Genomic DNA, 26,064 nt, shown 5'->3' on the forward strand with positions numbered 1-26,064 from the left:
AATTGATCACTTTTGTCATGATTCCATAACATTAATGTTAAACGATTCTGGGCTAACTTAGCAAAGTAACGGCATGTTGGTTATTGCTTACTTCTAGCTAGAAAGTTTAGCAGCTTCTACAAGGCTCGAAATTGCCAAAAAAAAGCACTGAAAAAATGGCTGAACAAAAACACAAGAAAAGATACCTTTCAAAAATATAGAGGCAAATAAAGATGTTATTTTTAATAGATGTAAAGGACAATGAGTAATAAGGAAAAACAAAACATCTGGGAGGACAAGAAATGCCCAATAAATGGCTAGTTTTCTTGCACGTCAGCAGCAAGTTATTGACAGATTTTTTGGATTTCATCCCTATTTTGCCCAGTCTTTGAAGCATATTTCCCACATTACTCCTTTTATGATTTTTTTTGTTCAATCATTTAATTTAGATGTGTATTTAAATTTCTCTTCCCTTTTTTAATTATTTAATTTATAAATTCATTTAAACAAAAAACAAGTACAATATTTTTTATTAATTTATAATTATACTATAAAAATTATGTCACTGTGTGCGTGTGGTGGTGGTGGGGGGGGTAAGTGCACCGTATAGTTTCCTGCTTTTTTGTCCTTTGTCGATCACACCTATGTTGTATTCTCAAACCAATGTTAAAGTTTGTACAACATTACTTGAATTTATTTCAGTAAATTTTTTACATTTTTTAAGCAGACCAGTTACAAGTCTATTTATTATGAGCTGATTTGAGTTTTCTTGAACTGATAATGTAACATAGTAAGTTGTTTTAACTCAGAGCATCAAGTTGAAACAACAAATGACCATTAGTTTAATAAATTGTAAAACTTAACTTCTTGAGTTGAAACAAAGAGTATCTGTAAGTTGAGTTAACTCACATTTTTAAGGCAGCAGGTGAACTTTCGTTTATAAGTTTAACCAACGTGACATGTTTTACAGTGATCTAATATGCTGATCTGCTGCTTAAGAAACATTTTTTTATAATCAATCTTGGAAACAGTTGTGCTGCTTAATTTTTTAAATTTTTTTTGGGAAACCATAATACGTTTTATTTTTCTGAAATGTTTTTTAATGAATAGGAAGTACAAAAGATGAGCATTTATTTGAAAAAGAAAACTTTGGTGACATTATAAATGCCTTTATTATCACGTTTAATTAAAATTGTTATTAAATTTAATCACATGATTAAATTACATTTTAAAATGTATTCAAACAGTTATTTGAAAATATAATATTTCATAGTATTATTGTTTTTACTGTACTGTTGATCAAATAAATTGGTGAGCAGAAGAAATGTCTTTCAATCGTATTAAAACATCCTAATTATTCCAAAATGATATTAAGAATATTCAGAAAAAGTGCAAGTACAAATGTATTATGGTACAGTAATGGTTTCAGTAATATCATTTTACCGCCATTTTTTTCTCCATATTTCTTTGGAGTTATACAATGAAATCTTACGAGTTTTTCTTGCCCTTGCCAAGAAGAAGTGATCATTTTCTTAGTTAAACTGAAAGCAGCATGAGCAAAAACACCCTTAGAAACACACACTCTTGACCCGCAGTTGTAAATTGCTAGATGAATTATTAATTTGTTTTAAACAAGATTTAAAGCTCAATTAACTCCTGCTGAGTGTGACGAGGCAGAAAAGAAATGAGCCTTTTCTAACAGCACAGTTTGACCTCACTAGAGACAGCCAGACAGAAGCGAGGGGGTGTTCGCTGAAGACACTGTAAAACCTTACTGTATTAAAGTGCTGTCAGAGACCTGCAATTATACACAAATCCACAGCGAGACACACAGTCATGTAAACACAACCTCTGAACGCCTCTCAAACACAGCCCAGTGAGCTGCCTATCTAGACTGCATTAGAAGGGGCCATTCACATTGGACACATATTTGCATTTGTCTGCACTTGTTTTAAATGGTTTAGATGAAAAGCTGAAAATTCAATAAAATACATTTTAAAATATACTGACAGAAAATCTTTATTTTAAATTGTGATAATATATCACAATTATATTATTTTTATTTTTATTGTACATTTGACCAAATAAATGCATCCTTAATGAGCAGAAAAGACTTCTTTAACAACACTGACAAACTGTAATTATCACAGACTTTTGACCGGTAGTGTAGGTGAGCAAAAGGACTTTCATCAGACTCTCATTCTGATTTAAGCCGACTTTTCTTTTTTCATTCTCACTTTTATGCTGTTTTTACCTTGTTTATTCTGTTCTGTTCTGCACCTCAAACTCACCTCACCTACAGTATATATGTCTTTGTCTGTGTCTGGTCTGGTGCTGCTCTCAGCTTTCCTGACGTGACAAGTGTGAGATACAGTTAACAAGAATGAAATGAATGAATAAAGGAAGTGCTGGGAATCAGAGTGAATTTCAGAAACTCCTGTTCCTTCTGTTTTCTGCATGTTTACAATGATTGTGAATGTGGCCAAATGATGGAGAGAAATGCATGTTTTAGCTTTGTCATATTGTGTGTGTGTGTGTGTTTCTTCATGACTATCACAAGGTCACAGGTTCAAACCACCTCAAACCTCCATTTATTCCATATACACACACACACACACACACACACACACACACACACACACACACACACACACACACACACACTCTCTCTCTCTCTCTCTCTCTCTCTCACACACACACACACACTCTCTCTCTTTCTCTCTCTCTCTCACACACACACACACACAGACAGACGTGAAAAAGTTTTTGCCTACTTCCTGTTTTTGATTTTTGAAAATTTGTCACACTTGAATGATTCAGATCATCAAACAAATTTTAATATTACACAAAGATAATAAGAGTAAATACAAAATGCATTTTTGAATTTGAATTTTTCTCTCTTGGTGACGTGGCATAGGGATCTCATTATAATATTACTGCCCCTTAATCTGTAAATTTCCACCCAAGGTGCAGTCATTTTGATTTTGGAATTATTGTTTTTTTGACTGTACTGTACATTGCTGCTGCCATACAGATCTAAAACCTTCACAGACATAACCGACTGTTTTTGTAACTCGTGTGTTTTTAGTGTAAACTTTTGTCTAAATGAGAACTTTCTGTTTGTGTGCTTTGGATGTGTATACTCAGAAAACCGTATATCTGAAGTTTAAACACATATGGTTTAAAACGCATGATTTCAGCCCGATGAACATGATAATCAGAACCAAAAATGATGTTTATAGCTGGTCCGAGCTGTAATGGTGCAGCTCTATTCTGGAAAAGGGGGCGGGGAGCAACCGCTAATTTGCATTTAAAGTGACAGGCCCGAAAAAACGCGTGTTTCTGCTTCCATTAAAAATAGGCATTTTCAAAATGATATAATAAATTATCTGTTGAATATTTTGAGCTGAAGTTTAACCGACAAATTCTGGGGACACCAAAGCCTTATATCACATATTGTAAAAGGGTGCATAATATGCCTCCTTTAATAAATGAAATCATCATTTAAAAACTGGAGGTTTGGCATGGAAGCAATCAGCCTGTGGCACTACATTTAGATTTATGCATTTAGCAGACACTTTTATCCAAAGTGACTTACAGTGCATTCATGCTATACATTTATTATTTTACCAGTACTGTATGTGTGTTCCCTTGGAATCAAACCCATGACCTTTTGTGCTGCTAACACAGTGCTCTACCACTGAGCCACCGGAACACTAATTGAGTCTTTGTTGAGAATCATTGAGCCTCTCTTTTTCTCCTCACCCCAGGTAAGATGCTTTTGATGTTGTTTCTGTTTCAGAAGTGGATTGACAGCCCTTTTCCTGAAGATGTCTGAGTGTGGTGACTCTTGATGGGCTGACTCCAGCTTCAGTCCTCTCTCCTTGTGAAGCTCCCCATTTTCTTCTTTCCATTCATTCAACTTTGCCTCAAATAGGCTCAAATAAGCCCTTGAATATCTAAAGTTGTTTTTGAGCAGGACTGACTCTTCCCTGTGGAGGTTGGTGAAATTTATAGTTTCATCCTATAATCAAAAAATAAAGAAACAAACAGCCTTCTGTTATTCATCTAACTCATGCATCCTCTGAGAAATCTGATCTCGATCTCATGAGTGACTCTAATTATGGTGTATGATTGTTGTCACAACATTTCTTGTTCATTTTGATTCTTTTTCTATTGTAAATAAAGCTAATTTTCTGGTTGTGCTTGCAGGTCCACATTTACTATATGGATTTAAAGCAGTTTGCCAGCTTTCAGAGTAAAACAACAGTTGTTGTTTCAAGCTGGCATCCCATCTGATATGAAAGAGACTCAATAACAAAAGCCGCATCAGATTTTAGACTTATATTAATCACTTTAGGAAGATGCAAAAAAGATTTTTCTGAGATTTCTTTCTTTTAAATGAGCATTTTATCAGGCTCCTGTGTTTAGGGGTCAGTAAATTTACCTTAATGGCAATCAAAGGGTTATTAGTCAGTTATTAAATGCCTTATTTTGAAAAAGTCCAATGTTATTTTCATAGGAGCCTGATAAAAAATGCTCATGTAAAACAAAAATCTCAGATGGACTTGCATCTGAAGTCTTCATATCATGTTATATTTCAATGGGTTTGGTGATTTATATAAAGTATCAGTAGATCAATGTTCTAAACACTATTAAATATATATAGATAAGTCTAGAGAAATGCTAATTATGAATGCATATCATTCAATATTGCAAAATATTGATTAAAATGTTTTCAGTTGAATTATAAATGGTCTACTTTACAATGCTCACTAGCTCAGCAATACATCAATGTCAAACTGCCCTGGATATTCTGTGTGCTACACGTGCTGAAGCTGTGTGTGTGTTGTGATGCTGCCTTTGTAGAGCACTTCCCATCAGTCACTTATTAGGGTCCATTTTATTTAGAATGCTACCTTAGAAGGGAACTGCCAATAGACAGCAAGACAACTCATTAAGATTTAGAACAGATCTAATGTGTGACTGACAGGGGCGTCACTAGGCCCAGCCCCCCTAAAAAAATATTTGATTAATACATTTTTGATCGCTTCAGTCCCCTTTTAAAAAACTCATTTGAAACGGCGGCAAGCTGCGTCAAGTTTCGGCTCCTCCCCTTATCTGAGTCTGCTTGGATTTAGCGCATTTTTCAATCTGCAGGGGCCGAACAGAGCGAACATCAGAGAGCACAAGGTGTGTGTCGTGTGTGCGTGCATTTATTGATAGATTGCTAATGCTATGCTATTACATCTGCATCGGTGCAGTTCTTTGTCATGAATGCATTGCAGTTTACATAATGTAATGTTACTGGAGCATTGGGAGCACACAGGACGGCTCGGTTTCTCATCCAATACCAATACGTTTCGCTGCGTTCACCTTCAGCCCTTGTGTGAGAGTGGTTTTTTATTCCTACAAAAATGAAGTGATTAACACCCATGAAAACATACTTTAGATTCAGAAAACGATCATGATTTATTTTCATTTACTTTTTAAAATTACAGACATATTATGTATTTTGACATTACATTATGCAGCCATGCACAGAAATGATTAAAGACACACATCATTGTCTGAAAGCACTAGATGGCCCAGAGAGAGAATGTGGAGTTATTTTGTTTTGTATTATTAAATTTAGTTTTTTATTAAGTAATAATGAATCAGGAGGAGTGTCATGATACATAAATTAGAGTAAGCGTAGAGTAAAGGGATTTTTGATTTTCTTGATTTATACTATTTATACTAGATTTGTACTTGATTTATAGAAGTGGCAAATTGATAATTCATGTTGTTATTTTTAATAAATAGAAATAAATATAGAACAGATTAATCATAATGCCAATTGACAAATACGTTAATACATGGTTTGTCTATATTCTTAATGAATATTAGCTGGTTAGTTAAAATACTTAAAATGACATCAATTTTCATGGGGTGACTTTATGAATATCCAACCGTATTGTTGATTATAAAAGCTAAAAAGCTAAAAAACTAAATTAATTTATATTTTATTGTAGATGGATATACAGCATTTTTTCTTGTCGTGCGGGAGTAGGTCTGCAAATGAGCAACAGTCAGGTGAGAATAGAACGTAGACAGCCTCTCACACACACAATACCACTGTGTTCCCAAGATTCATTTCAGTCATTGAACCCTGACATTGTTTTAATTGTCTGCCAATTTCCCTGTACATTTTATAAGAAAAAGCAGTGGTATCGTCAAAGGAAAAAATTCTATCTGAGGTTTGTATGTGAGCATAGAAATGTAAACAGTAAAATGTTGTGTTTGTACTGGAAACATGTGTGCATGTGTTTGTACAGTGAATGAATCAGGAGGTCTTCATTGTAAAAAAAAAAAAAAAAAATCGACATTCCCTATTTTCTAGTGGTCACATCTAATAATTATTTTTTTATTACAGTGTTGTATATGGCTCAGTCAGTACTCCTACTCCCATATATGAAATACAGGGAATACAATGGAATAGTGGATTGCAGTAAGGTTAGTAGCATACCACCCTACCCTAATAGTCAAATAATATTTTTTTAATCACCCATATTGGGGGCTGAGCCCCCCTAAAATCAAAATCCTAGAATCGCCCCTGGTGACTGATATCCATTATAAAACAAGCATAAGCCTGCATCACTACTGAGCAGCTCGAGCTCAAAATATTAATGAAATCATTCATTTGCAGTGATTTTCTGATTGTTTAATGATCTCTGAGCTGCTGAACGTGTCTCACTCCGCTGGAGCTGATCTGATGGCTCAGTACTGTGTCTCTCTGAAGGCTCAGGAATGGCTCCTCTGGATGGTAATTGGTCTCAGCTGTTCATCCACAGACAGAAAAAGCGTTTAAGCAAACAGCTCCGTCACACTCTCTCCTCCATCATTTTCTCTCTCGCTGCTGAAAACAAATCCTGAAATATGGATGAATGAGGGAGAGCTACACTAATAATTTGTGTGTGTTTGTGTGTGTGGTTTTCAGGTGTGTTTAAGTGCATGTTTGTCTGTGTTTGTGTCGTGTGCATGTTTGATATTGTGCGTATAGATTTTTGGTTTTTCACAAATATTTAAAAAGTATTTTACACAAATATTTTTATATTTGTGTGTGTGACAAAGATCAAGTTGTCAGAGCAGAAATACAAAAGGAAATCAGATTGTGTGTGGACAGCGAGCAGATGGATGGTGGAGAAAGAGACGAGAACTATGACGATCCAGAGCAAGATAAAGCAGCATATGAAACTGAATTACAGCAGCAGCAGAGTCCAGACACACAGAGACTGAACAGCAATAACATCAGCGCTCACACATGAGGTTCAGGCCATCTCTCCATGAACACACACCACATCACACCACCGCTGTTAAATTTAGGAGCTTCTCATCCGAGAAGAAACACTTTATGATAGAGATTATTAGACTGATTAGTCATTTAGATTCAACTCATCCAACCAGAAAGTTTCTGTTTATCTGCAGTTTTCACCAATCCAATGAAAAAAATAAATAAATAAATCTGTCCGATCCCAAACACTGATGCTAGTGTAAAATCATTCTATAAGTGAATTAATTCATAAATAAATGAATACATTTACATACATCACAAACCAAATTTTCCTCAACATAAAATTTTAAAAGTATTTTCTTACAATTTGGAATATATTTTGAAAGGTTGAAAAGGATGAAACTAAATATATAAAAAAAAAAACTAAAAAAAAACTAATTAATTTAAGATTTCTTTAAAATATATTTTGGCCTGAATGAATCAATGAATCAATCAATGAATCAAATAATCAATCTTTAATGTTTAATTTCATCTAAGCAACATCTCATTTTCATTTACTTTATGCTGATATACTAAAATAACAAAAACCGAAATACAAATGAATAAAAACTATATAGACATTTGATAAAAAATTATAAAAACACACAACAATATTACTAAAACCTGAAAAAATAAAGTAAAATAAAATAAAATAAACAAATAAATAAAAATAAAAACTCTAGTATTTCAGTGGTAGTAAAATGTGCATCAATGCATTCTGGAATTGAATTTTCCATGAAGGTTACATGTGAGTTTTATAACACATTTTTAAGCGTCTGTAATGCATTTAAAGAGCTTTTACAACATTCCCTCACTTATCTCAGAGGACCGTCACTCTGACACATTCATTTACATTTCATCTCCCAGCGGCACGCGCCCGAGCGTCTGCAGGAACAATAAGGGCAACTCAGTAAATTACACAAAAACCAGGATGTAGACATGGGTCGTTTGGTCCTTGCAGGCCTCCTTATCAGAGAAAACAGACACTTGCTGTGTTCAGAAAAGCTCATAACTGTGTTAGTGGTATTAGTGTGTACATTTTCTGAATGCATGAATGACATGCTACTGTCTTAATCAATATATGCCTATGCATTCATAACTTAATTGACTGTATGTGTTTCATGTACACGGTCCTGTTGTTTTGATTTATTTACATATTTAGAATAAATGAGTTTCATCATTAGTTAAACTGCAAAAATGACTGTGATTATGACATCACACCCATATCTTCGTTAACATATTCACATCTTAAAGGTAAAGCTTGTGTAATTCTAAAAGGTCAGCAAGAGGGTAAAAGATGGCTATAAAAAATTTTTTTTCTTTATAAATGTACATAATAATCTTATCTTTTGTCTTTTGATTGACAGCTCCTGCAGACTAGACATCTGATTTGCAGTGAAGAAGCCATGCACTTTCAGGGCAGTTTCACACTACTTGAGTCCATATGAGACTGGAAACCAGTTTAGACCATTTAAGGCCTTGAAATAATCTGGGGTTTGTTATGTGTGAACTAATAGATAGAAAAAAAAATGGTGTAGGTTTGGTTTAGGAAAAGCAAAAATTTTTTAGATTTTGTGCTTAAAATGTTCAGAAATGTATTTCCTTTAAGAAGGTTTATGTATTTTTTATTATAAAACAAGTAAAATATTTTTCTTACATGTACATATTGTATAAAATGTATTTCTTATTGCTACTTTGGGCTCACCGGGTCTCATTGTTTCGCTTATGTTCACTATTCCTGTTTACTCGTAGATTACTAATGTAAAATCCTGTTTTCAATTGCTAATAACAGGCTTAAAGGGTCACTCCACCTATTTGCATAAAGAGGTCCATTGTTAGAAAACCAGTCATACTATTGAATGGTTGTGCAACATTCTCTCATTTTCCCCTGAGACGAGAGAAATCCACTATTTACCTTTTTCACTTCCTCCTACAATGACGCAAAAATCGTCATTTGACGTCATTGTAGGAGGAAGTGTAAAAAGGGTGGATTTCTGTAAAGACTACAAGCCCAAGTAGTCTGCCCATAGGGGGTTGTACCTAATGCGCTAACAGACCTATCACAGATCAGTGCCCGTGCGTTTGATTTCACCGGGAGAAACTTTTCGAAAATATGGAGGAAAATACTGATTTTTCAGATGGATGCATTGGGGAGGATTTTCATTTAGACAAAGTTATGTTAGAAACGGATGTTCGTGGCTACCTTTATGAGCCACAGTACAGCGACGAGCAACTAAAAAAACATTAAAAGCGTCAAACTAACACAGTAAAACATGGTTGATTTACATCGATAATAGCAAACTTATATATAACTTTTAGCTAAGTGTCTAACGTTACATTATTACGTTACATACTAACTTTTCTTACTCATTTCTTGACAAGTGTAACGTTAGTTCCTGAAGCAGACACATTAAAACAACAAGCGAGCAAAACATACAAGATATTTAGTTCGTAAACAGAAAAATCATAGGAGATGTGTTTCTTTACAGCAGACGACTATGTCAGTGTGTGTTCTCAGTAGCCACTAGCTGCTAATAGAGTCTAGTCAGAAATAACATTAACTCCAGGCAAATGCGTTTAGTGCTGCTAGTGCTGGTGGTTCCCGACGTTCCTGGCTTTTCGTCGTCATCGTCTGGCAAGGAAAATACTGAAGGAATTGCGTTTTTCAAAAGCGCGGGTCTCTTCAATCCTAGGGGGTTAGGCGCATAATCTTCGGGCTTGAAATGTAAACTGCACACCGTCTGATTTTTTTAGTGCTTCAAGTGTTGTGTCCTCACCGAACTTAGGGTTATTGATAACATTAGCCCGTAGCCACTTTTTGCACAAGTCCGTATCTTTCGGGAATCTGTGAATACTTACTCCGGGTATTTTCCTTGTTCTTGAACAACATCCCGGTACCATTCAAGTGCACACCATTTTGTCACAAAAACATTAATTGGGTCACAAAATAACTCTTCACAACAAATTGTGCCAAATAATTTACAATCGGTAGCGTAGAGGAGAGCTCAACTATGATCCACATTGATGGGCGGAGTAGTGGGAGTGGCCTGCGGAGCTGAGCATTGCAATGCACTATGGGGATTGTTGTCTACAGTCCACAAGCTCTAAAAAGTTATTTTCTGCCTTTTATAGGCCCAGAAGGACCAAAAAAAAAAAAAAAATGATACTATTCTACTACATATATGACCCACTTTCAATACACATTCATGTCTCCACGGGTGGAATGACCCTTTAAAGGCATAGGCTTAAAGGGATAGTTCACCGAAAAATGGAAATGAGGTTAAAACCTTTTAATGATGGCTTCACAAATATGTTAATTGATGAACTGGAGTAGTGTGTATTTATTTTTCTTTTTTTATTGTTTCACTAAAGTAAATCCTTAAAACCATTTTTTCCTCAGTGTGCGTTAAAAATACACAAAAAAATACAAAAATGCAGCTCAATTATTTTTTATGCTTTAAGAAACCCTTGAAATTAATATTCTTAAAGGTACTTCATAGAGTTTCGTCTAGGTGTGCTCATTTTGGAATAAATATAAATGCAGCAAGAGACAGAGAGGATACTTTGTCAAGGCCTCGGGGCAAATAGAGGAGTCCAAAAGAGAGAGCTATTATACATAATGCATGTCAGAGCCGAAGCCCTCAGAAGAGCTCATCCACACCTGAGTGTGAATATGAAGCTCTTAAGCCTTCTTTCCACTGTAAGACTCTTCTTTCCTCTTTCTATAGTGTTTAACAGTAGAGGCTGTATTTGATTGATGAATGACTGCTGCTGGGAGATGATGGGCTGTGAAAACCTCCTTGGTTTGCTTGAGTCCAGCGCTGAACCTGTGAGCCCATAGTCTTTACACTCTTATGATGACTGAAATAAGCGCTGGGTTTACAGGGATATACTGAGGTGGATGTATTGTGCTGACTGCAAATCATTCTGACCTGTATATGTTCAAGACAGCTTATAGTGCATGTATACAGTTTGTGAATCAGCTTTAGTACATACAAGGGAATTCACTGAGAAATAGGTGTTGAGATATACTCGTCTACTGCAAAGACACATTAAATTGACTGTGTTTTTGATCAAATAAATTGTGTGGCAATATACATACACACTGTATTTAAATAAATAAACTTTACTGCTTTAACACTTTAAAAAGGGGGGATATACTTTACTCACATTTCAAAACCTTTGCATTTAAGTGAAAAATATATTAATATTGGAAATGAATTTTGCCCTTGAAGTACAAATTATTATATGCCTACTGTTTAAAATATTTATATTTAACCTATTGAAACAATTTAGAACATGTATAAACACTCCTTTAAATATGTTTGACCATGAACACCAAAAAAAGTCTACAGCCTATATAAGAAACTTGCATAGAAAAATCATATCATGTAAAATTGGCATGTTCATTATTATTATGATTATTTTCTGCCTCAGTCTGAATAACTGTGTTCATGTGAGTATCTGTTTTACGAGAAAATTAATTAATGGGTCCATTACTAATATTCTGCATGTCTGTGAGTATTTGTGTGTTTGTATGTGCAGTTACACTGCCTCTAATTTAATAGCTCCAAACTGCTACATGGGATTCAAATGCCATCAGATAGTGTGTGTGTGTGTGTGTGTGTGTGTGAGTGTGTGTGTGAGAGAGAAAGAGAGAGAGGACTAGGATGTCTAAAGATTTAATTAATGTAGATGGGCAATGTGGCATGTAGCTTGAAGGGATAGTTACACACACAGACACAGGCACACACACACACACACACACACACACACACACACACCTGTGGACTTTCTCTGTTTTGCAGTGGAGATGTGGAACTCATCATAGCTGTCAGTCAATATCAAACACACCCTTTGAAAGAGCAGAGGGCGTGTTCAGTATTAATCCAGGCTCCGACCCTGACATTGACTCCTCCCCTGAGACTGAAATATTGATTGCAATGAGAACTGTGTGGAAATAGATTTTCTGAGTGATACGGATGAGGAGAGGGAACATTATGATTTCAGTAGGAAGTCGAGTGATTGTGGTCTCAGTGTCAGGAGGAACTCAGGCTTTCTGCTTGTGTGTATTTGTGTGTTGTGTGCATCTCATTGTGTCCAATTAATCCCTGCGGATGTTCCTAGAAGACCCAGGAAAAGACCTGAAGCGATCAGACATCCTGGAAAAAAACACAAAAAACATGTGAACACACGCACATACCTGTTTACCATCCCAAACACTCTAATCATCATCTTCGCTATGCTCAGAATATTTCATTTCTTACATTTGTCTTTCTAATCGCAGTAGCAGCATCCAGTCTTTTTCTCATTTGCTTTGTTAATTCAGTGTTTCCAAGGTTCTTTTCAAGGTTTCATCCTTGTCTTCAAAACAAAGTTTTTTACTTACTACAGCCTTTCTGTTGGCTCTGTTTTCCGTAAAGCTGCTTTGAAGCAGTATCTGTTGCAAAAAGCAGCATACAAGAGCTGATTTGACATAACAAACAGGTTTTAGGTGTTACTGGTTTTTAGGTAAACTAATATTTTCACAGCTAAAAAAAAATAAATAAAAAATAAAAATTCTCAGCATTGTTGTTGTGTTTTACAGTAAAAATCTAAACTGTCTTAAATCAAGAAATATTTGCTTGTGAAGCAAAGTTACTTCAGGTATTAAGTTTTAATTTCTGCAAATGTATCAAAATTAAACAAGTTTCCAAAAACAACAACAACAATAAAACCTGTCAGTGAGGGTTTTATTGAAGTTTTTATGTCCCAAACATTTATTTGAGAAGGAATATATGATAAGATATAAAGTCTTATTTTTTTTTTATAAATCTAATTTGTGGCTTAACATAAGAACAACATCTGCCAATGGGACCCAGTGATTACAATTTGTTTTCCATTTGAATTAAGTTTATTTTTTTTGACTCCTCACTTAATTTATATTTTTCAAATAAAACAAGCTGTAATATCTTGAGCAATTTTGGCTCTCGAGAAATTGTATCATAATTTAAAAATGTTTAGATATGTTTACTGAAAAGCAAGTCAAAAATACAGAATAAGATAATTTTGCAATGTTGCATTTTAAACCAAACTGAACAGGTGTGCATTTCTGCAAACCCTGATATTTCCAGGTCAATAATCCTGACATTGTTGATTTATTTGTTCAGTGCTCACTGAGCTTTTAAGTGTTTGTTTGACCATGAAGCATTTCACGTCTGAACCAAAGCACCTAGATATGTTTCCACACGCACACACACTGGTCACTCTCTCTGATTAAAGTCCTTGGACTCAAGTGCAAATGTTAACCTTTGAGTTTTTATTTAGGTTACAAGAGTAAGTGTTTGAATTTGGTGGGGTTTTGTGGTTGAGAATACAAAACAGGGTTGTATTTGATGGATAGATTTTCTGTCTGTTTTCACTACCCAAATAAATCCATTGAACTTCATATTGTCGCTTTCAGCTAAAATACAAGTCCATAATCCATAATAATACTTCCTTCAGTGAAAAAGTTGTCTTGTCTGAATCAGGAGAGAAATAGGTACAGATCAAGCTCTATTTACAAGAAAAAACAGATATGATGGTGGTTTCTGATACGAGAGGGCAGCAGGGAATGGCCTTAATCACTGGATGAAGCATTATTATGGATTATGGACTTAAATTTTTGCCAGAAACAAAGGTAGTTAAAACGCTTTATAATGATGGATTTGTTTCTCACAAACGCGCAGCTTTTCACTTCACAAGTTGTTAATTGATGGACTGAAGTCGTGTGGTTTATTTGTTGATTATTGTAATGTGTTTATCAGCTGTTAGGACTCTCATTCTGACGGCACCCATTTACTGCAAAGGATCTATTGGTGAGCAAGTTATGTAATGCTAAATTTCTCCCAATCTGTTCCCATGAAGAAAAAAAAAACTTATCTATATCTTGGATGGTTTGATGGTATTTTCAGTCAATTTTCTTTTTCTTTTCTTTTCTTTTCTTTTTTTGAGTGAATTTTAACATTCTTTTAAAATAAAAAAAAACTGTTCATTTCAATGACAAAACACTTAAGAAGATGATCAGAGTGTCGATAAAATAGATAAAATAAAATATTGCATAAAATAGAAATGACTGGTGACTGTCAAGTAAGGCTTTCAAGGAAAAGCTTTATTTTTTTTTTTTTTCAATTTAACTGTATGGAAAAGAGCAGCTCATACATTCATCGCTGCATCTTCTTTTGTCATAGAAAGTCATACGGATTACGGATAAATGTTCATCAGGCATACACTTGTGTCTGTAGTGTTTAAAGTCACACTATGTATAGTGTCTATGCAGTTTTTCAGTTACTCATTTGAGGTGTGTGTGTGCGTGCGTGCGTGTCACTGGATGTGTTTTGAGGTTAAAACTCTGCTCCCACTTGTTGCTGAAGTTGCGCGTCTCAGTTTCAAGAAGCCCTTTCCTTCACCAGATGCGGAGCACGAGCACTCCCGATGTCTGACGAAGGCGAGGGGCTCCGTGGCTCCTCTTCCTCTCCCTCCCCGCCCTCCTCCTCCTCCTCTCAAGCTCCTGCCGGTCAGACTCGTCTCCCTCAGCCGAAGAGACCCCTGAAGCGCCGGGCATCTGCGCCACTTCCACGTACCGAGTCGCGACCCAGAGTCGCATTTCCCAGCGATCCGCTGGACTTGATCGGGAGCTCGCCGGCGCGTATAGGGCGATGCTGCGCCGCGTCTCCGGTGCGCGACGGTCTCCAGAACCGCGGACAGCGGCGGCGCTCGCCACACAGAGCCGATCATGAGACGCGCAGCCCGGAGGAGTTGATCGAGACCCCGTACAGCGGCGCTCCACCGGACACGTGAGTCCAACCTTCAGATCTTATAACGGGATCACTGTGAAATGATTGTCAGGTAGCCCTAAAACTGTGCTTCATGTGGTAACGTTACCTATCATTCCATTAACTGTTTTTCTCGTTTATTCAAGTCAAAATTTAGTATGACCGAATCAATATCCAAACTTCCAAAGTCATTTTTAAGGATCGAATGAGGTAAAAATGGGTCTTTATAAGAGTATAGTATAAGAACAGCCTATTTTTACTTTCACAGTGAATTTATATATAGCCTAGATTTATATAGATTTATTGCGCTTCTGTCTTTATGCATTTATTGTTATTTATTAGTCTATTACTCATTTAGTTTTTAATGATCATAATAATAATAATAATAAATTGCTAAATCTCCTTAACATTATAAATGTATTTTTAAAAAACACAAATTTAACCCTTTCATGCATGAATTATGATAACCTCAGTCAGGATTTTTTTCCTATGTGTTTTTATTGCTCTTAGGGCATGAAAAACAAGAATTGATTTTTATTTTATTTTTTTACAAATTTTTCAAAGAGATCTTCAGATGTCCACTTGAGTGGACAGCATGCGGTTGGTTTAAACTGAAGATATACTGTATTAAATATAAGACAATAATCAAACAGATAAAGTATGTGAATTTAACAAACTAATCAATGCAATTATATCAAATAATGTGAAAACTATAAAATATATTCAAAAAATATAAATGCAAAATATTGCAATGGCTTCATACAACTTCATACAAGTTGCACTTTGCGTATCTATGATATCAGAACATGAGGAAGTGATTCCATCAGAATTTTCTACAGCCTGTCAAGGTACAACTGTGGAAACCACTCCGATGCTCCCTCCAGTGCACCAGAGTATGGAGATTTACCCTTATTAGCTGATAATTATGATTATGTTCAAGATGGACATGCACATTTCTATCATAGCCCTCCTCTGAGAAAACCTAGCGATACGTTTTTTCAATCTCATCTGAAATGATCAGTGTTGGGGGTAACGCATTACAAGTAACATGCATAACCCATTCAGATTATTCTTTTGATGTTACAAGTAAAGTAATGTGTTACAAGTAACATGCATTACCTAATCAACTATCTAACAAGTAATTAACTACAAGTAATGTGCATTACCTAATCAGATTACTTTTTGATGTAACGAGTAAAGAAACACATTACAAGTAACATGCATTACGTAATCAGATTACTTTTTGATGTTATGAGTAAAAAAACGCATTACAATAACGCACATTACATAATCAGATTACTTTTTGATGTTATGAGAAAGGAAACGCATTACAAGTAACATGCATTATGTAATCCGATTACTTTTTGATGTTATGAGTAAAGAAACGCATTAAAAGTAACATGCATTACGTAATCAGATTACTTTTTGATGTTATTAGTAAAAAAACGCATTACAATAACATGCACTATAAAATCAGATTACTTTTTGATCTAACAAGTAAAGTAATGCATTACAAGTGTCATACATTATGTAATCACATGACTTTTTTCGATGTCAATGAAAATTACATTATAATAATACAAATATATTTATTTACAGTAGAAAAAGTCAATGCATATTAAGTTTTTAAGTTTTAAATTTCAAAAACAATATTCACATTATAATTATGAATTGTAGCTGAAATATAGCCATTGCATGCATGGCGTCCACTACAGTGTACATGTGATTAATCAGAGTTTTCTCTCAATCTAAAATCAAAACTTGGAAAATTTTAATGTGATATGACTCATTAGATATTGCTTTATACTGCAATATTTTTTTTACCTACAAGAGTCTCCTAGGATAGAAGGAATGGGTGGATATTCTGGAGCAACTTGGCATGTCTGACTGACCCTTGGCCATCTTGGTTTGGAGGGGGAAAAAATCGAAACACAAAGGCTTGCCACTTGGTTGCAATTTATAGGATGATGCACCAGGGTCCAATGAAGAGATTGATGTGCAACTTTGCCATAAAAACCCGTGCAAATTCAAGAAAATGCTTTTTTAATAGCTGTCCACTGTAGTGACCACTATGCGTGAAAGGGTTAAGTTGTTTTTTGAGGTTTTTGGTCATTAGGACCCCAGTTTTAATCGTGTGGCATTTTCAAGAACAAGGTGTGACACGCGTTTTATGTTTAATTTAAGTTTTATTATTTGAAAGAAGTAGGTAATAATAGTAGTAACTATTATCTGACTGATCATTTTGTAAGAATTAGTGGTCTGATTTTTAAGGTATTATGAGTTTCTTGTTCGACGGTCTCCTCTGTGATGCACATGGGCTGATCGCTTTTCCTCCAGAACCGTTGGAGTTGGTGCGAGAAACAGGCCCGAATCACCACAATAAGTCTTTAAATATTGATGTCTGACAGCTTGCTATTTTTTTTATAGTGATATTTAACTGATAATTGTCTGAAAGTGTGTGCAGAGTTGAAAGAAACATGAGAAAGAGGCATGAGAAAACTGTTTGTAGTGTTGGTTCTGGTCTCAAGACGCTATCTGCAGCCTGAGGTGAAAACAATAATAACCTACCAAAATATTCCAGACAAGCTGTCTGTGTCATCTTCCGATCTGCTCCAGTGGTAATGATACCTCAGGCAGAATCAGATCTTCATTAATCTCCACGTCAATCTCCAGATGAGACTTGACTTGAACATGGCCAGAGCTACAGTATTTTCCAAAAGCATTTTCAGGGTTCACACAAATATGAAGATTCTGTCATCATCTGCTTACCTTTATGTCCATTTGAAGCTGTCAATATCTTCCTTGAAACACAAAAGAAGAAATTGAAAGTTTTTACGCTTCTAAAAATACCATTACCGGAGTTTATGTAACTTGTTTGCAATGTTCAAAGTCTTCTGAAGCAATACAAATGCTGTGTGTGAGAAACAGACTAAAATTTCAGGCTTTTTTGAGTCATTTTTGGAGCTTGACAGTCCCTGGTCACCATGTATTTTCATTTATGTGGACATTCAGGATATCTTATTTTGTGTTTCATGGAAGGAAGAAACTCATATCAGTAAATCATATCATTATAATATAAAAATATATAAGACATCCTGCTAAAATTATTAATGAATAGATAATAATTCAAATGATTAATTATTAATAATAATATAATAATAATAATATTTATTATTTTATATAGTAAAATATAAATTAAATAAATTATTATTAGTAGTAAGAGTATTAGTAAGAAGTAAATAACATAAGAAGACTAAAAATGAAAGTACCCCACCACCCCTTTGTTTATTCAGACACAGAGTGTTACAAAATATTGTTGACATTCATAAAAAATGTTTTTTTTTTTATGTCTTTCTGGGAACGGTTCTAGACTCCACCCTAATGTGGGCATGGATCTCGCCGGATCGGTCCCTGACAATTCAGCGATTGACGACTTCCCTCAAACAGAGGACGACACGCCCCCCCCTGAGGGTTTTTCAGAGGCTGCTCGGCCTCATGGCTGATGCCATCTCTGTAACTCCTCTGGGCCTGTGCCACATGCGGCCCCTCCAATTTTTGTTAAAAGCCAGAGTCCCACCCCATGCTTGAACAGATTTCTGTTCAGGGTGGACTGCCGCTGTATCGAAGCTGTGGACCCCTGGAGGACCATTCACCTGTTTCAGACAGGAGTGAGGATGGGCGTGGCCTCCAGAAGGAAAGTGATCACCACAGACATGTCCAACTCCGGGTGGGGAGCGCTGTTGGAGGGCAATCCAGTATTCAGCACCTGGACAGCTCAGCAGCGATGCCTATATGCCTGGAAATGTTGCCAGTATCTTTAGCCCTGTATTCTTTCATTCTGGCCATCAAAGGCCACCATGTCCTGGTCCATTCTGACAGCATGACAGTGGTGTTTTATATCAATCACCAAGGTGGTCTCAGGTCTCACGCCTTGTACAGATTGGTTCGTCGCCTCCTTCTCTGGGCACAGAAAGAACTCCTTTTGATATGGGCAGTTCCGGGCAAGATGAACCTGGGAGCGGACATGCTGTCCAGAGGCAAGGTAGCCCCAGGCGATTGAGTGCTGCATCCTCAGACGGTACAGCGAATTTGGGCAGCCTTTGGGAAGGCAGAGTTCGACCTCTTCGCCTCAGAAGACAACTCTCATTACCCAACATTTTCTTTATGCGGTTAGAAACCCTGGCCCAAGACTGGCCCAGGGCTCGCCAGTATGCGTTTCCTCTTATCACCCTGATTCCCCAGATCATCAGGCAGGTCAAGGAAACTAAATGCTCCCTCCTCCCAGTAGCTCCACTTGGGAAAAACCAGGTTTGGTTTCCAGAGCTGATGCAGCTGGTGACAAGGGCCCCGTGGCCATCCCATTGAGGAGGGACCTTCTCTTGCAGGCAAAAGGCATGATTTGGCATCCCCACCGGTCATTCAATAGGCAGAAATGACTTGGTCATTAAATTTCTGAAGGGCGCGAGGAGACTATAACCTCATCGCCCTTGGATTGTGCCATATTGGGACTTATCCATGGTCCTAGGGGCCCTTAAAAGGCCCCCATTTGAGCCACTTAGTTCGGCTGACTTGTGGCCCTTATCACTTAAAACAGCCCTTCCCCTTGCTTTGTCATCGGTTAAGCATGTGGATGACTTACAAGCGATGTCGGTCAGCGCCACGAGTTTGGGCTCAATGACTGCAAGGTCATTTTGAAACCGAGACACGGCTATGTTCCTAAGTGCTCTCTACTCCCTTTAGAACATATATAATATCCCTATGCAGACGGCGAGCAGGGACCGAACACTCTCTGCCCTGTTAGGGCTCTGAAAGTCTATGTGGAACTTTTCTAAACTGTTTAGGCAGTCTGAACAACTGTTTGCTTTGGAGGCTGCCAGAAGGGTCTGCTAGTTACCAAGCAAAGACTGTCTCACTGGATTGTTAATGCAATAGCTCTGACTTACGCATCAGAAGGACTGGAATGCCCTATTGGTGTGAGAGCCCACTCCACAAGGGGAATGGCCTCCTCATGGGCATGGTCCAGCAGCATTTCTATCAGTGAGATATGTGCGGCCGCCGTCTGGTCATCGTCGTCCACTTTTGCCAGATTCTATAACTAGGACATCACCGTCCTGAAGGCACGGATTCTATCTGTTTAAACCTCCCATGTGGGTAGTGATTTCTCATGCCCTCAGCTAAGCTTGGGGCGAGATATGCCGAAGTCCCTTAGGGCCCTCATTAGTGCTCTAACACTGGGGTCGCAGAGCAGCATGTAATTGTTGCTCGTAGTGCGGCGTGATTGGATTCATTCCCATGCATAATGAGAGTGAAGGTTCGAAAGGGAATGCTTCGGTTACTTAACGTAACCTCGGTTCCCTGAGTGTAATGTCACTTGCCACACTAAGATCTGCATGAAACGATGATCGTCGCTTCAGTCAAATGATCTGATGAATGGCACTATGGACCGACTTATATAGCGCTCGGCCTTGCCCCTTTTGTGCAGCTACACAAATGTAAACAAATCAGGCTTCAGCAGAAAGGAAAAAAGGAGTTTTCCCATACATAATGCTCATTCCATTATCTCAGGGAGCAGAGGTTACATTAAGTAACCAAAGCATTTTCTTCTTGTCTGGAATAAAAACGGTAACTTCCTGGTCAGCTTCCTGTTCCTCATTTTATTTAATTTTTTTCTCCCATTTTAAAATATCAACAGAAGCTCCATCATTTCAAAGGGTTTGTAAAGAGGTTCATCACTTCTTTTATCTCCCTTTTCCGCTCTGTTTCATCTGTCTCACTCCTCTGGCTTGTAGTCTTCCTCTCTCATTATGATTCCAGCTGCTCCTTTCATTCTTTGTGCTGATGAGGAGAAAAAAAATCCATTTCTATGCTGATGCTGGTACAAGAGAGAGATGAGAGGTGATCTACAGTACAGTAGGATGAAAGGATAGACCAAGTTTGCATATTATTCATTCTCTGTGTGAGTATGTGTCCATCAGCTTGAATAATAATCCTCTGCTACTTCTACTAAACTGCCATTGTCATCATTTTAGCTTCAAATAAAATACGTTTGAACAAGTCTCAACATCAGAAATATACTACTGTTGTAAATCACAAGTGCAATTTAAAATGTAAATTAATATTTTATAAAAATTATATAATTATATTATATCATTTTATTTTACAAGTTACAGTACTTATATTTGTCTGACATTCTTAACTTTCAAATAATCAAAAGCTAATGTTTCAAATCCTTAAGATTATTTATTTATTTTTTCATGTTATACACTTCTTTATCAGCCTTTGATTTGATAATCCCACTAAGATTACATTTTTTTCTTAAAATTTTTTTCTTTAAATTTGATATAATTAATTATTAGCTTTTGATTAGCTTACAAACCCTCGTTTGAGAAACCCTGACATAATGCATTGCATCATATCTGTGTAGAAAGACCTACTAGAGACCAGAATATCATATAGACTTGGAGTTGGGCTCTGAAGTCAGTAAATCAACACCTAGCAACCACCAGAACACCTTAGCAACAAAGTGACACAAGGTGATTTTTATTTTTTACATTGTTTAATAGAATGAATCATGTATTGCACGGGCAACATAAAAGTTAAACAATGCTTACATTTTCCCCAGAAAAAGTAAAAATCTAGTTGTTTATGCAACTCCATTTTGTAGAGCTGATGCCACAGATATCGGTCACATTAATCAGACACAAACTTTGAAACTTTGAAAACACATGCAGTTTGTGCACCTGTAAGTGTGTGTGTGAAGGAGACAGACATATCTGGAGGATCTTGATGACCTCACACACACACTGTGCTCAGCAGGGCTCTCTCTCTCTCTCTCTCTCTCTCTCTCTCTCTCTCTCTCTCTCTCTCTCTCTCTCTCTCTTCTTCATGTCCCTCAGGGAAGTCACACTGTTTGAATGGCTTCCATTTTCAGCCGCACTTGTGTGTGTTTGATGTGTCAGAGTGCTGTGTAATCTTCTTTCCGCTCTCTTTATCACTCTTTTATTCGTCTCTGAGGAGCGGAGTATCAGGCGAGCGCTGGCCCACCAGACTGACTGAACATCACTGCAAAACTACTCTACACTTCTATTTTTCTCAAGAAATTGTGGGTGGTTGCCAAGCTGTTGCTAGAGTATTGCTAGTTACTTTCCAGTGTGTTGCTAAGATATTCTCAGGTTGTTGCTAGATTGTTTGGGTTGATCACTAGGTCGTTGAAGGGACACTCTTAGACGGTTGTTAGAATGTTTCTAGGGCATTCTGGGTGGTTGATAGGGCATTCTTAGGTATTGTTAGACTGTTGGGGCATTCTTATGTACTTGTTAGAGTGTTGCTAGAGCATTATTAAGTGGTTGTTAGGATGTTGCTAGGGCTTTCTCAAGTGATTGCTAGGGTGTTCAGGGTTGTTATTAAAGTGCTGCTGAGACACTCTTATGTGGTTGTTAGGGCATTCTCAGGTGGTTGCTAAGGTGTTTCTAGGGCATTCTTAAGTGGTAGTTAGGGTGTTGCTAAGGCATTCTTATGTGGTTGCTAAGATGATTCTAGGGCATTCTCAGGTAGTTGCTATGGTGTCCAGAGTGGATCCCAGGACGTTGCTAGGGCATTCCTAAGTGATTGCTAGGGTGTTCAGGGTGGCTACTAGTGCATTGCTGGGACACATTTGGGTGGTTGTTAGAGTGTTGCTAGGGCAGTCTTATGTGATTTTAGGGTTTTCAGTGTGGTTGCCAGGAAGTTGCAAGGGAATTCCTACTGTAAGTGGTTGCAAGGACATTATTCTTAAATGGTTGCTAAGTTGGTCGGGGTGGTTGATAGGTGTGCTCTTTCTCTTTGGTCTTCAGTAGTCCTGCATCCTCATGTCTCTGTGATCTTCTAGTCTGTAAATGTGTCTCAGGTCTTTCAATGTATCATTATCTGTTCCTTTAGTAAAGCATCAGCACACTCTTCTCAATATCACATCATGCACACACTTAGTGTTAGAAGTCTAATCACACCATAAACATAAATATGAGCAACAGCAATGGTTGACATGACTTTACAAACATCACTAATTAAACAACATATTCTGCATTGGCGTGTCTAGCTGGAAAACTTTGGATTATCTCTCTGGGGTAGTTTGTGTGTGTGAGTGTGTGTGTAAAAGCTGTGTTTTTGTTTTATAGTAGGTTGTGACTCTCCCAAATTTGCTGCAGTATGCAATATCCCAATCACAGGGAGTTTGACAGCATTTGGAAATTAAATGTTCAGAGCAGCAAAACATGTACCTGCTCACTGCACATGTACTGTATGTTTCATGTGTGTGTGTGTGTGTGTGTGTGTGAGTGCATCTATGTTTGTATGCTGTACAAGCAGTTGGTGAGTGTAAAACAAATTGCATCTGATAGATTTTTCTGCTGAAGCATATGTGTACAATTTTAGACAAGACTGTGATCAAAAGGGCTAAAATTTATATGATTTTACAAACAAATTTGCATCCTGCAATCATGTCATTTTTAAAGTGGGATATATTCATCCTCCTGTGTTTTATGATGGAAAATCATACCATCCAGACTCTTATCTGGAAATGATAAAAACTGAAATGTGTGTGTTGAAATTGCTGCAATTTCTTAGATTTTGCTCCTACTGTTGAACACCATGTGTCTGTGTGAGATCCTTTGAAAGCGTTGTAGCCCCGAGCTGATCTCTGATGTCATTGATTATTAGGCCAATCAGAAGTCAGACAGTCTCATGTGGCGTGAAAGGCTAATTTAGCAACTTCTAAAAGGAGAGCTGTGACTGGCCATTTTAAACCGTCAGTCTATCGACAAACAATTATGGACTCAATCTCGTGCTGTGCAATGAGCAGAACAGATTAGACTAGTTGAATTAAATAAACCCATTTAAGCTATTTAGCAGCAACCTTTTACAGCTAGTTGGTGACTTTTTTTATGTTGTTAAAATTAATGTTATTTTAGTATCATAATATTTATTCATATTTTGAGGTTTTAGTAATTGTTTTAATATTAATTGTATTATAATTGTTGTTGTTATTAATTAAATGATTATATAGTATTTTATTTTTTTAGTTTCAGTAATTTTAGTGAAAATGTCCTAAAATTAGAAATTTTACCTTAGCAATGAACTGAAATATTTTTTTATACTCTGTTTTACTTCTGTTAAAGGGGATAGTTCACCCAAAAATTAAACTTGTCATTAATTACTCTCATGTTGCTCCAAACCCATATGACCTTCGTTCATCTTCTGAACAAAAATTAAGATATTTTTAATGAAATCTGACTGCTTTCTGACTCTGCATAGACAGCAATGCAACTAACACATTCAAGGCCTAGAAAGGTATTAAGGACATCGTTAAAATAGTCCATGTGATATCGGCTACAACAATACTTTTTGTTGACAAAGATAACAAAACTTTATTCAACAATTGCTCTTCAAGACTGATTTTTTTTCTTCTCTCAGGTCAGAGGTCATGAATCGCAGGCACACCACCTTGCGAGAGAAGGGCCGTCGGCAGGCCATCCGAGGCCCTGCCTACATGTTCAATGAACGCGGCACCAGCCTCACGGCAGAGGAGGAGCGTTTCCTTGATGCAGCAGAGTATGGTAACATTCCCGTCGTCCGCAAAATGCTGGATGAGTCCAAAACGCTTAACTTCAACTGCGTGGACTACATGGGGCAAAACGCTCTGCAGTTAGCAGTTGGCAACGAGCACCTGGAGGTCACAGAGCTCTTGCTAAAGAAGGACGGGATGGCACGCATTGGTGACGCGCTCCTTTTGGCGATCAGCAAAGGTTATGTGCGAATCGTGGAGGCCATTTTGGCTCATCCGGCATTCGCAGGTGGTTTGAGACTGACTTTGAGCCCGCTGGAGCAGGAACTGAGGGATGACGACTTCTACGCCTATGACGAAGATGGGACGCGGTTTTCGCACGACGTGACGCCGGTGATTCTGGCCGCACACTGTCAGGAGTACGAGATCGTACACATCCTGCTGATGAAGGGCGCCAGGATCGAGCGGCCACATGACTACTTCTGCAAGTGCTACGAGTGCACAGAGAAACAGAGACGTGACTCATTTAGTCACTCCAGATCGCGCATGAACGCATACAAAGGGCTCGCTAGCGCCGCCTACCTGTCACTGTCCAGCGAAGATCCCGTACTGACTGCACTAGAGCTCAGCAATGAACTCGCACGACTTGCCAACATAGAGACGGAGTTTAAGGTAAGAAACACACAAAAATGTGCATTTTTTTTATACACATTGTTTCAAACATCAAATGATAATGTTAATGTTTATAATATCTTAATATCTTCATGCCTTATAGTCGCATTTAGCAGATTAGACCGGTTTGCTAAAATATTTTACATTTTGTAACAATAGAAGCAGTCAAACAGTTGATATTTTTATATAGTACATATTGCCCTACACATATATACTGTATTTATGCAGATAAAGTTGGACGTACTTGTATATCTAATTCATATAAAAAGCTGGGTGATAACATTTTACATTTTACAACAAAATAATACAAATCATGGACACTGCAAAAAATATTTTCTTAAAGGTCCCGTTCTTTGTGATCCCATGTTTCAAACTTTAGTTAGTGTGTAATGTTGTTGTTAGAGTATAAATAATATCTGTAAAATTCTAAAGCTCAAAGTCCAATGCCAAGCGAGATATTTTATTTAACAGAATTCGACTACAAAAAGCGACCCGTTTGGACTACATTCCTCTAGTTCCTGCAGTAATGTCGTCACTAAAACAATTTTTTGACTAACCTCCGCCCACATGAATACACAAAAAAGGGGGCGTGGCCTTGTTGCGTTCCGACGGAGAAGAGGAAGTGTTGCGTTTGTGTTAGTCGCAATGTTGTCGAAACGCTGTTATTTTCATCTCGGAGTCCAATCATCTTTGTTTGGGCTTCACAGGGACGCTGTACTTAGAGATCAATGGTTACAATTTATGTTTAACTCGGTTCCCGAAAATTATAA

The 26,064-nt window shown here is 37.1% G+C and overlaps 1 protein-coding gene across 1 annotated transcript in view; it reads left to right on the forward strand.

Moving 5' to 3' along the window:
* The first annotated feature begins 14,874 nt into the window (after window positions 1-14,874).
* Window positions 14,875-26,064, forward strand: part of LOC132109881 (short transient receptor potential channel 7) — a 168,337-nt gene continuing 157,147 nt past the window's right edge. Inside the window, exons 1-2 of the mRNA XM_059516277.1 lie at window positions 14,875-15,105; window positions 24,532-25,294. Coding sequence (XP_059372260.1) covers window positions 24,542-25,294 — 753 coding nt within the window. The 5' untranslated portion in view covers window positions 14,875-15,105; window positions 24,532-24,541. The remainder of the gene's footprint in view (window positions 15,106-24,531; window positions 25,295-26,064) is intronic.

The sequence above is a fragment of the Carassius carassius genome, chromosome 29 (assembly GCF_963082965.1).
Source record: "Carassius carassius chromosome 29, fCarCar2.1, whole genome shotgun sequence".
In the NCBI taxonomy this organism is placed as follows: Eukaryota; Metazoa; Chordata; class Actinopteri; order Cypriniformes; family Cyprinidae; genus Carassius; species Carassius carassius.